General features: G+C 39.8%; 1 protein-coding gene across 17 annotated transcripts in view; it reads left to right on the forward strand.

Annotated features, from left to right (window-relative positions):
* Nucleotides 1–12132, forward strand: part of CATSPERE (catsper channel auxiliary subunit epsilon) — a 176387-nt gene that overhangs the window by 111625 nt on the left and 52630 nt on the right. For all 17 annotated transcript variants that reach the window (XR_001885184.1, XR_001885185.1, XM_017870387.1 and 14 more), the window contains 5 exons: nucleotides 1443–1518; nucleotides 6202–6254; nucleotides 9375–9425; nucleotides 11105–11138; nucleotides 11533–11612. Coding sequence is in view for 15 of the 17 variants with exons in the window: in XM_017870387.1 (XP_017725876.1) it covers nucleotides 1443–1518; nucleotides 6202–6254; nucleotides 9375–9425; nucleotides 11105–11138; nucleotides 11533–11612 (294 nt within the window). In the remaining 2 variants the exon portion in view is untranslated. The remainder of the gene's footprint in view (nucleotides 1–1442; nucleotides 1519–6201; nucleotides 6255–9374; nucleotides 9426–11104; nucleotides 11139–11532; nucleotides 11613–12132) is intronic.

Raw genomic sequence — 12132 nt, forward strand, 5'->3', positions numbered from 1 at the left:
AGGTTCAAGTGATTCTCCTGCCTCAGTATCCCAAGTAGCTGGGATTATAGGCATCCACCACCATACCCGGCCTAATTTTATAATTTTAGTAGAGACGGGGTTTATCCATGTTGGTCAGGCTGGTCTCGAACTCCCAACCTCAGGTGATCCACCTGCCTCAGCCTCCCAAAGTGCTGGGATTACAGGCATGAGCCACTGCGCCCGGCAGGAAGAATCCATTTTTCTTTAGTCTGGTGCTATTCCAAATGAGTTTGACTACCTGCTTTATGCCAAGCACTGTCTAGGTATTTAAAATACAGGGTAAATGAGAAAGATGAAGTTCTAGTGTCATGGAACCCATTCTCCAGTGGGAAAACAGCCAATCATCAAATAAGTAATTCCAAATACTGGTAAGTGCTATGAAGAAAAGAAAACAGAATTTTATATATATTTAATATATATGTGTGTATATATGTTATTTATATTATATGTATATATGTTATTTTTATATTTATATATATACACACACACACACATACATATATACATATCAGTGACAGAGACTGATCAGGAAGGGTAGGGAGAAAATGCTGCTTTAGACTCCTTAGCCAGGAGAGGCTCAATTCCTTCCTTTCCCTTTCACCCACCAACTTCTCTTTACGCTCCTAATGGTCTAGGATATTTTTGGTTTTGTGGATATTTACTAAGATTTACATTGCCATAGAATACACATAAAATTGCCCAGGATATTTTTTTGTCTTTGTTTGTCCTCATTTTTTTTTTTTTTGACAAGAAAACCTTAGCAGGTGTAGGTATAAATCAAACTTTCACATTTTCTTCTTCTATTATTTTTTTTAGCCCTCACATTTTGCCTGAACACAAAATGATTCATGCGCACTTCATAGTGGAGAAAGGTATTCTATCTGACCTAGCTTTCAGTCCCAGTCAGATCATATTACACAGCTTAATGTGGCTCAGAAAACTAATTTTACAACTCATTCTTTATTGCTCCAAAGGTATTAATATGAGGGGAAAATGGGTAGGAGCCAGAGGAGGAACCCACACAGTGGCTGCCACCTTCAGGCAGGTCAGCAGCAAAACCCCATTACACAGGGACGGCGTTAATGAAATAGGGTGGTTGAAATGCTGATAGGATGCTCATTTCTGTTTCCCATCGCATTAACCCTATGGTGGCCAAAACATGGGATACCATGAGGTGGGAGCAACTTTACAATAGGACCAGCATGCAGAGCTGCCTTAGCAGAAGCAGAGAACTGTTACCAGCAGCACCATCCTCCAGGCCTCTAGAAATTCGCGTGGGAGGTCAATCACACCGTGTACCTGGGACTTTGCACTTGCTCTACAGAAAGACAGTGTCATGCCTGTCTCTCATATAAGACAATAACCTGCACAAATTGTTTCTCTCATATGAGACAATAACCTGCACGGATTGTTTCTCCTAGACACAACAACACAGGTCTTGTGATGGTTCAACTTCGGCCTAGTGAATATTCAAAAACATGTCCAATAGCCCAAAAGGTAAGTGACATGGGTTGAAGACCCAAATATTTTACTTCAAGAATGTATGGGTGGTCAACCAAATAATGCATGAAGTACCTCCATACAATACCACCCTCCTATTACTTAGCAACTCTGTGGAATGTTCCACTGTAAGAATAGCCTCACTTCATTTTGAAGACAGAAGATTTCTGCCCTCTGTGAGTTTATTGTCTAAAGTGGGATATATCAACACATACAAAAATGTAAAACCATTGGTTCCTGAAGTTATGAAGATATATAAAATTGTGTGAAGGAAAACTGAAAATAAGTGGGAATGACAAAAGTTGGATATGGTTTGTCAAAGAAGAGACTGCCGGCCACATCCATATTTATCCTGCACTTATTTCTTCAAAAAATCATTTATTCATAATTTTTAAAAAAGAAAAATCATTTATTCAGTTTTAAAAGTTTATTGTATGCCTACTCAGTGTTGCTGTGTGTCAGTCTATGTACTCAGTAATGGCAGTTACAAAAATAAAAAGACAGAGTACCTTCCCTAGAGGTAAACATAAACTAGCTTAAGAGAACGTGGTATACACAGTTCTCAAACAGCCCAGAGGAAAGTAAACTAATGAAGTTGACTGAGATTGGGAGGGGAAAGGTGAAAAGAAAGGGATACACAAAATGACCAGTGATGAATGAGTAGAAGTTGAACAGGCAGGTGCAAAAACATTCCAGGAAAAGGCATGGAGGAATGAAATAGTGTCAGGGTGTTCAGGTAACTGAACATTTTTATTATTATATTATATACTATTATATTATATTATTGTGAAATTAAACATAAATTCTTAACAACCCCACCTCCTTTGAGTCTATATTTCACACTTGTCTCCTCTCTCTATTACTTCTCAGCCTAACATTCAATAAACATATATGGAGCACCTACTGTATACCAGGCATTGTGTTACATATGGGGAATACAAAGCAAAATAGGACCTGCCCCCTCCCATTCAGAACCCAAGCGTGAGAAACCTGTGTTCCTACCAGGGCGAGGTTCCATACATTTAGAGGGACCCTTGAACTGAGGCAGATGTGATCCGTTCTTGAGCACTGTGGACACACACTGCTCCCCAGGAAATCACCTGCAGGTGCACACCAACAACTCCCCTGTCTGCCTACCACATGCCAGCTTAATCCATGTAGGAAGTAACAGCCACAACCTAGCAAGTTCCTGCCCTAGCCTAGGTCTGCAGTTTCTATCTTTAACTGCTTTTACCCTCTTCCTTTATGGATGCCTTCCCGAAGCACCGTGGTTTCTTCTAGCCCTCTCTAATCTATAGATCTTTTTAGGGATCCCTATTCATTCTATCCTGCCCAGCCAAAGCATTACAAAATCAGATTCCTCTAACCCGAGTTCGGGTCCATGCTCTACCACCCACTGGCTTGGGTTGGCTACTTACTCTGAGCCTCAGCTGCCTCATTTGTAAAAGGGAAAATGTACCATCTATCTTATGGGGTTGTCAAGAGTATTAAATGAGATTATTCATGTAAAGTACCTAAAACAATGCCTATTACATAGTCATTATCTAATATACTGGTTTCTTCCTTCTGTTTCCTCTTTGGTATCCTGCAGACAAGGACAGGACAAATCTAGCCATCCTCTGTGTCCAATGCAGGTGGTTTGTCCTGACCTACCCACTGAAATAGAATGAAGAAAGATGCAGTAGCCCTTTCAGGCAACAGAAAAATGTGGCCTTGTAGAGGCAGGTCCTCTAATCAGTCAAGGAAATCAAAACGTGTACACAACTGCGCAATATGCCTTCAGCCATAAGGTCCCTTCCTTGTGCTCCCATACTCATGGCTTAGCAAGCCATCAGCCTCCCAGATAAATATTGTAGAGACACAGGGCCCAGCTCTGTGTATACACAGAACCATGGCCTACAGACTAATCCCACTGGGTGAAGTTAGGCCCTTGCTAAACCTGCTAGACCCAATGGACATGGACTGCGCTATTTGAATAGGAGCCTGTTGTCTTTGTCATTTAGTGTTCAGAGCCTGCAGCAGAGCAGCAAATAGAACTGGGAGCTCCAACAAGGCTGCATCTCGTTTTTTAACCATGCACCAAGAACTGGAAATGCAGCAATGCAGGCCAGCCCCCAGAGGGCCTTAGTAAATCCTTCTGAGATGAATTTTCCCGGGGACGGATGACTGCAACATTGTCCAGTGCATTATCTAACAGCATTTGTGTTGAGGGCCTGTCTCAGGTCAGTTAATCTGTCTGGTTAGAAGAAATACGCTGTGTCCAACTCTTGGTTAAGGCAGGAGCTGTCCGGCTCCGTCTCTGCACTGAGGAGAAATGTTGTCATTTAGGCTATATGTCAGAATCTCTCTAATTAGGTGTCCAGTTCTGGGGAATATGTCAGCCCTGCAGCAGTGGGTACTCTAGAAAACAGGATCATTCATGCTCCCCACACTATACCTGCAACTCCTTTTCAACAGCCACCTACAGGTTAACTCACATTTTTAATCCTAGCCATGGTTGTTGATCCTGAGGCTTGGGGTGATTTTTTTCAGCTAGGACAAGGAAGAGAAGAAATATTGCAAATGAGATCATCAAGCGACGGTGGGTCCTGACTATGATAGATTTGAGAACCTTTGTCAACCCTCATATAGGTAATTTAGTAAAGATAAAGGGGAGGCCAATGATTCTGATCAGGAAAGCAAAGATTTCATGATGGTGGGTGGTGAGGACTGCGGGTAGAGTGGTTGGGAGAACAAATCAGGCCCTGTGCATGAAATCAAGTGGTCCAGGAAATAAAATCCATGAACTCCCACTGTGGAGCATGCCTTTGAAATGAAGACTGAAAGGTCTTGGTTGAGCAGGGTCAACTCTTTAAGGCCACCAAACTTGGCTGGACATCATTCTTCTATCCCCTCCTGACCACCAAGTCCTTCTTATAGGGTAGGGAGTATTAGAGTTTTTCCAGATTTGCTTTGTGGAAATGTGCAATATCCGAGGACATGCGTAAGGCAGAACACAAGTGTGTGGACCCTACTGAGACAGCCTGCTGGAAGGGCAGGGGTCCTGGAGCTGGGTGCAAATGGAAGTAGGTATCCCAGTGGAAGGAGAACCAGGACCCTGGTTACAAGAAGCCATGACTCTCTGCCTGGAAAATTGACAGGTCTTATAAATGAAGCATTCATTCACTTTAACTCTCACTATCTCTGTAAGCCTCCCTTTAATGTCTGTATAGTAATTAATTGTATTTTAGTTCCATGGAACCCGTATATTATTTTTAAGCAACATGTATCTAAGCATTACAAGCAGGGTAAGATATTTTGCAGCAGTTCATTTTCCTAATAACTGAGCTTTAATGAAGCTAGTAGTCTCATCTTTAGATATGATGCATTCCAGCTACCAGATATAACCTATCTTCTTAGCAAAGTTCCATGAAATTCTATTTTAATTTTTGTGTGTAATATTCATTCTACCCTGTTCTTACTGCAAAAGTATTGAATCTGTTAAAAAGAGGAGGTAAAAATTGCTACTAACAGTAGAGGTACATTTGGGAATAGATGCAATATATTTATTGCATCAGATTCTAGTGGGATTTTATTTGGTTGAGAGTGAGCCTTTCCATATCAAATGCCCTTCTTGGGCATTTCTAGCCCATGAAACAAGGCACCATGGCACAGCCTGTCTATATGATGCCATTGTTTGATTTTGCACTTGCCTTTCTCCACTGTATCCCAAAGTTGACTTACAGAGAAGCGTGGGCTCTGTTAACAAACAAAGCTATAGGATCCACAGGTCATTTGTTTTCAAACAAAGCACGTATGTGCATTTCTTTAAAAAAGCAATTATGAGTAATGTTTCGATTAAATATCCATAAAATGAGGACAGTGGTTTACTCGTTAATTAGCCTGTGGCCAGTGCTCCTTTGAATACAGTTATTGCTGCTTACAGGAGGAATAACGATTGTGAGATGCTGTTTCACGTGATGCTTAGTACCCTGAGAAATTACTGGTCTACAAAAGTGAAAACAGAAAGTCAGATTAGTAGCTGGACGGATTATAGAAACCTGCCAGCTGAGTCAGAGGTACATACTGGAAGTAGGGAGTTGATAGTCATGGTTGTAGAGAAGCAGGTAAAAGATGAGTTTGGGCCGGGCATGGTGGCTCCCACCTGTAATCCCAGCACTTTGGGAGGCAGAAACGGGTGGATTACCTGAGGTCGGGAATTTGAGACCAACCTGACCAACATGGTGAAACCCTGTCTCTAATAAAAACACAAAATTAGCTGGGTGTGGTGGTGCATGCCTATAATCCCAGCTACTTGGGAGGCTGAGGCAGGAAAATTGCTTGAACTCGGGAGGCAGAGGTTGCAGTGAGCCAAGATCGCACCACTGCACTGCAGCCTGGGCGACAGAACAAGACTCCATCTCAAAAAAAAAATGACTTTGGATCAGTTCCCTGAGATACAAATGTAAGAAAGGAGAGACCCAACCTTTGGGCCTCATGAGCAGTAAAGACAAAAGGAAGCAGAGAAAAAAAGTGATCAAGGAAAGAGGAAGAAAACAGTGCAGAGCAGTAGTATAAGAGAACCCTAGATTTTAAAGTTATTATTTTAAATCTAAAATGTAATTGGTTTTAGCTGTCATAATATTTTAGATCATATGAATCAGAACTGCTGAACTCACTACCTAAGTTACTTCATTTTAGGTGTTCCAGATAGCTGTTGGCTGTGATGATAAAAAATTCATTGCAGTTAAAGGGTAAGTATATTTCCATTTGACCTGTTACTCTTCAGTTTTAAAACAAATGATAAACTTAATAATTCATAGTAATAATAGCCTAATGACTGACACATTCACAACGAGATCCAAAACTGAATTGACGTTCATGCCTAGATTCAATTGGTTTAAACTTTTGCCAAACACTACATTTGAATCATACTAAAAATAAAAATAATTAGCCTCTTTCTCTATTACCAGCATTTTTTCTCCACCTTCCCTTTTAGTAAGCCAGTTTCTATCCTTCACGGTTGCCTGTCTCCATTCTTCAGTCTACGGCTCATTCCCAGAAACATAGGAGGGAGAAACACCTGTTTTCCATCCTTCTCAAACCAGTTATAATTTCATTTCCATCAGAGAACTGCTTACACCCATATCAGAGAAGCCTCAGTTTCTGCACCATTTTCTATGGGAAATTTCTTAGAACAAGCCTAGCAGAACCTCAGTGATGCCCCAGAGAATCCCAACGTGTGAACTGTGTCAGTGCTGATATGGTTCACGATGAAGCACGTTGGACACCGTGCCTTCCATTCACCATAGCATTCTTTCTTCTACATGGGAGAAAATCAAAGGCAGCATACACAAATCTGTTTAGCTGAGGCTACATGTATAACAGAGACAGAAATTTATGGAGATTCCTTTCCTTCAGTTAGGAGTGAGCGTAGGGGAACATTGACTTTATCTGAGTATTGATGAAATGACTTGCTCACATCCAAAGCAAGTGTCTGCTCCTCTGTCGTTCTCATAATCTTTTAATTATTACTGAGTTGTAATAATCAATTGCTGGATTGATAAGTATTTGCATCTCATTCATCATTTCCTAAATTTGCATTTGCTAACATCTTTGCACCCGTAATTCCTTTCCCAGGAAATGCAAAAAGGCTAGCTGATTTATACAGCCGGTATCATCCTATTTCAGGGATGATTTACATCTTTGCTCCTTAGAGCATGGCCTATGGACCAACACTGGCATCACCTGAGAACTTGTTAGAAATGCAGATTCTCAGGTCTCATCCCACACCTGCTGAATCAAAATCTGCATTTTAACAAAATTTCCAGGAGATTACAAGGGGCACTAACGTTTGAGAATAACTGGTGTAAACATGTTACCAGTTCCCAGTACCACTGCATTCAGAATTCCTTCTCAGGCCCGATTTCCTTCTAAAGTGAGATGGAAAGCAGCTTGAAGCAGTCTGTTTCTAGAAGGGTCCAAATAATAATTATCAAGCTCAGTTACTCATCGAAATCACTTGGAGAACATGTTTTGAAAACACGGATTTTAGGACCTTACTCTGGGCCTCTTAGTCAATGATCCACTTCCCTGGAACCCTAAAAGCTCTAATATCTTGGGCTCAGGTTGCAGTGGGCCTATGGTTTTTACAGTCACCACGGGAGACCTGGAATAGCATGGGGTCCAAAATACTTCTGGAGAGCCAGGAGACTTGTCACTGAAGGAGAGTTGTCAACTCTTGGAGTCCAATTTGGGTTCAGGGTGAAGGATGGTCTAGACTTCCAACATCTATCTAAAAATGGTGGTGACAAGGGTTCTTTCTAAGTTCCACGGGAAGCAGCCAGCTAAAATGGTCAGATGAATAATTTACCCAACTAAAAACTCCTATAATTACAACGACCATTATAGCCTTCTGTCTTGCGAACCCTAACTAGAAATTATGTTAATCCGTAAAATAACTCCTTACCTGCACAATAGTAGCAACTAGAAATCTTGTGTTTAAAAAAAGTTTACGTCTAATAAAACAGTCCAAAGAAATTTGTTTTCATTTTGATAGATTTTCTATGAGTTTTATTTTGTTTGTGTGTGCATGTGTGTGTTTTACCATGGCAGTTTTTTAAAAAGTGTGATGAAATTCATATAATATAAATTTACCATTCTAAAGTATACAATTCAGTGGAATTAAGTACCTTCACAATGTTGTACAGCTAGCACCACTATCTAGTTCTACAATATTTTTGTCACCCCAAAAGGAAACTCTTTACCCAGTTAGCAGTCATTTCCCATTCTCCATTTCCCCCAGCCCCTGCCAACCACAATCTGCTGTCTCAAAACCATAATCTCTAGGGATTTGCTGCTCTGAATATTTCATATAAATGGAATCCTACAATATATGACCTTTTGTGTCCAGCTACATTCACTTAGTGTGTTTTTGAGGTTCAACAGGCATATATTAGTCCTTCCTTCCCTTTTATGGCTGAGTAATATTCCATTGAATGGATATACCACATTTTGTTTAACCATCCAGCAGTTCATGGATATTTGGGATGTTTCTACCTTCTGGCTTTTGTGAATAGTACAGCTATGAATATTTGTTTACAAGTGTTTGTTTGAACACCCGTTTTGAATTATCGTGGGTATGTACCTGGGAGTGGAATTGCTAGGTTGTATGGTAATCCTATGTTTAACTTGTTAAGGAACCTCCAAGCTGTTTTCCATAGCAGCTGCACTGTTTTACATTATCACCAGCAATATATATGGGTCCCAATTTCTCTGCTTCCTTGCCAACTCTTGTTTCTTTCTGTGTTGGGGAGTTTTGGGTTTTTGTTTTGAATTGACAGATAAAATTATATGTATTTAGCAGGTACCACATGATGTTTTAAAATACATTGTGGAGTGACTGAATCTAGCTAGTTAACATATGTATTACCTCACATAGTTATCATTTTGGTGGTGAGGAAACACTTCACGTCTACTCTCTTTGCATTTTTCAAGAATACAATATATCATGAACTAAAGTCACCATGTTGTACAATAGATCTCTTGGAACTTACCCTCTTATCTAATTGAAATTGTCCATCTTTTGAGCAACCTCTCCCAAAGCCCTGCATTTGCTATAAATTTTTAATAAGCACGTATCAAATATAAGAGATAAATCAGTAGATTTCAAATTCTGGTATCTCCTGAAACATTTATGAAACTGATGTTTTAAAAACAGAAATGCTAAGGCCACACACTAACCAGAGATTCTAATTCAGTAAATGATGATTCTGTGACACTCTCCAGTTTGAGAATCAATGAGTTAAATGATTAAATGTGTGCAGATATTTAAGAAATGATATTACAACTTCATTATGTTTTGTTTTTTGTAGATTTAGTAAAAAAGAATGTCATCACCATGATTTTTCATACGTGATTGAAAAGTAAGAAATTTTTTTAACATAAGCACTGAGTTTTATATTAACATAGTACCAATACTTTACAATCAGTACTTATTCAGTGGATTATTATTAGCATCCATATGTTTGGCTTGACACTGTGCAGTCAGTTTTTTCATTAAGCAAAATGTGTAGATGGTATAATTAACTTTCCTGAAACATACAAGAGAGTCAGTCTCCCCCTTCAATTTAATTGGATAAACAAAGCAAACACCATTTGCATATATGTAGTCTCAAATCTCATATTGCTCCCTGTAATTTAAGGAAGACATACAAGAATTTTTTTTGCCTACATACTTATTCTCAAATTCTACATGACTGAAGCCAGGTGCAGTGGCTCATGCCTGTAATCTCAGCACTTTGGGAGGCGGAGGCAGATGGATCACCTGAGGTCAAGAGTTCAAGACCAGCCTGGCCAACATGGTGAAACCCCATTTCTACTAAAAATACAAAAAACTAGCCGGGCATGGTGGCTCAAATTCTACAAGACTGTAGTTCAGCTCGTTAGAAGTAATATATTTACCCGGAAAGTCCTGACATCAGATATTCTAACTGAACTTTTTTCTAGATTTTATATTTAATTGTATGCATATTTATTTTTAATAATGTGCTGTATTAAACATATAACTAAACAAAATTTGACTTTTACCTTTGTCAGATAAAGATCTTCATTTTTAAAATGTTAAATATTTATTAGACTGTCAAAATATAGAAGTCCACAGCCTCTGAAATATTTACAAGCATCTTTGAAAAAGCTGTGAAATTTATTAATTAAAATTCGAAATTTATTATTTAAAATAATAATTTATTAATTAAAATAAATGAAAGAATGTTTAGCCAGTAGGCACATTCTTTAAGTGATTTCATTCATTAAGGTAGGGTGGAGAGTGGCCCAGCCGAGATGCTCCAGGTTGCAATGCTTAGTGAAAGCCGTTGGTAAAATACAAGGATGAGAAGAAAATGTTTAATAGTTGATGAGGACACCACCTTTTAGTGTCTAGGTGGCAGCTGCGCCTGAAAGGCAAGAATATGAAATAGACTGTGTCACTGTGATGGGGGTTTCCTGAGTCTGTTTCCTGCCACATGGTAACATATATAGAACATGTGGCTGGTAACAGTGATTCAAGTATGAGGACTGAGAAGACAGGGAATGTGGGGGAGGTGATTTTGAAGGAATAAGTCCTTGAGTTCATGAACATGAAGCATTCCACTCTAGTGAGAAATCTAAATTAGGAAATATCTGAAGTTTTAAAATACACATCTATTGTTACTGATTCTGAAGTATCCTATTCTTTCATCTGTTAATATTCTGGAGAGAACTGCATTGGAACAGCCCAACGAACATGGGCTTTATCGTCACATATCCTGCTCAGTAGTAAAGCAAGGTCTGTAGCCTGGAATGAGTTTCATGCAGTTTCTGAGAATAGTACCAGATCTACAAAGAGAGGACAGTAATTCACACCTTAGCTGTTGTAAGAGCGTGTTAATATGTTTGTAAATATGTGTAGAAAGTGCCTGAAACATAGTGAGTGCTCAGTATTTCATAATTATATTTATCTGTTTGACCTTTGTGATACCTCTTACCTAAACAAAGTCACGGGTTTAGTTTTTTAAGTCTGAAAATAGGAACGAGAAATAAATAATGAGGAATGTCTTTTTTACAGGTCATATCTGAGGCATCAGCCATCTAAAAACTTGGTAAGAAAACTATAAAATTTTAGGCCGGGCGCGGTGGCTCAAGCCTGTAATCCCAGCACTTTGGGAGGCCGAGGCGGGCGGATCACAAGGTCAGGAGGTCGAGACCATCCTGGCTAACACAGTGAAACCCCGTCTCCACTTAAAAAATACAAAAAAACTAGCCGGGCGAGGTGGCGGGCGCCTGTAGTCCCAGCTACTCGGGAGGCTGAGGCAGGACAATGGCGTAAACCCGGGAGGCGGAGCTTGCAGTGAGCTGAGATCCGGCCACTGCACTCCAGCCTGGGCGACAGAGCGAGACTCCGTCTCAAAAAAAAAAAAAAAAAGAAAAGAAAACTATAAAATTTTGTCAATGGACCAAATATATAAAATCACTCAAGTATTTTTCCTTTTCTAGAAAGTAAGATATATTTGGAAAAAATATGGCTGCCCTCTGAGGCTTGACTTCACAGAAAAGTTTCAACCTGTGGTTCAATTGTAAGTATATTCTCATCAACATTTTTAACTTATATTGACAGTTTCAAACTAAGAGTGTGAAAACAAGACTAATCGATCATGCATCTAACAACACGTATTTTTGACTCTATTCAATATATGCGAGACTTAGTTTTCAGTACAAGTTATACAAAGCTGGGCTGTGATGGTCCCTGCATGTTGAGGGACGTTACCGTCTGGCAGCTGAAATTTCAGTGGGTAAGAGAGCTGAGAGCCTGCCGACCCAGGGAAGCCCTTGCTTTACCCGCTCTGAATATCTCCCCAGGCTCCCACCAGCACCCCTGCCTGTTTGGTAGGAACTACCTTCCCCAGGTGATATAACTTCTCTTTCCACAAGCCAATGATAAGTGAAAGCTTATCAGGAAAGAAACTAGATTGCCAACAAGTACATTGAGGTCATTTCAAAAATATTATCCCTAGGTTGATTTTTTTTTTTTTTTTTTGAGACTGAGTCTCGCTCTGTGGCCCAGGCTGGAGTGCAGCGGCGTGATCTTGGCTCACT

This window comes from Rhinopithecus bieti, unplaced genomic scaffold (genome assembly GCF_001698545.2).
Source record: "Rhinopithecus bieti isolate Rb0 unplaced genomic scaffold, ASM169854v2 scaffold_5132, whole genome shotgun sequence".
Lineage (NCBI taxonomy): Eukaryota > Metazoa > Chordata > Mammalia > Primates > Cercopithecidae > Rhinopithecus > Rhinopithecus bieti.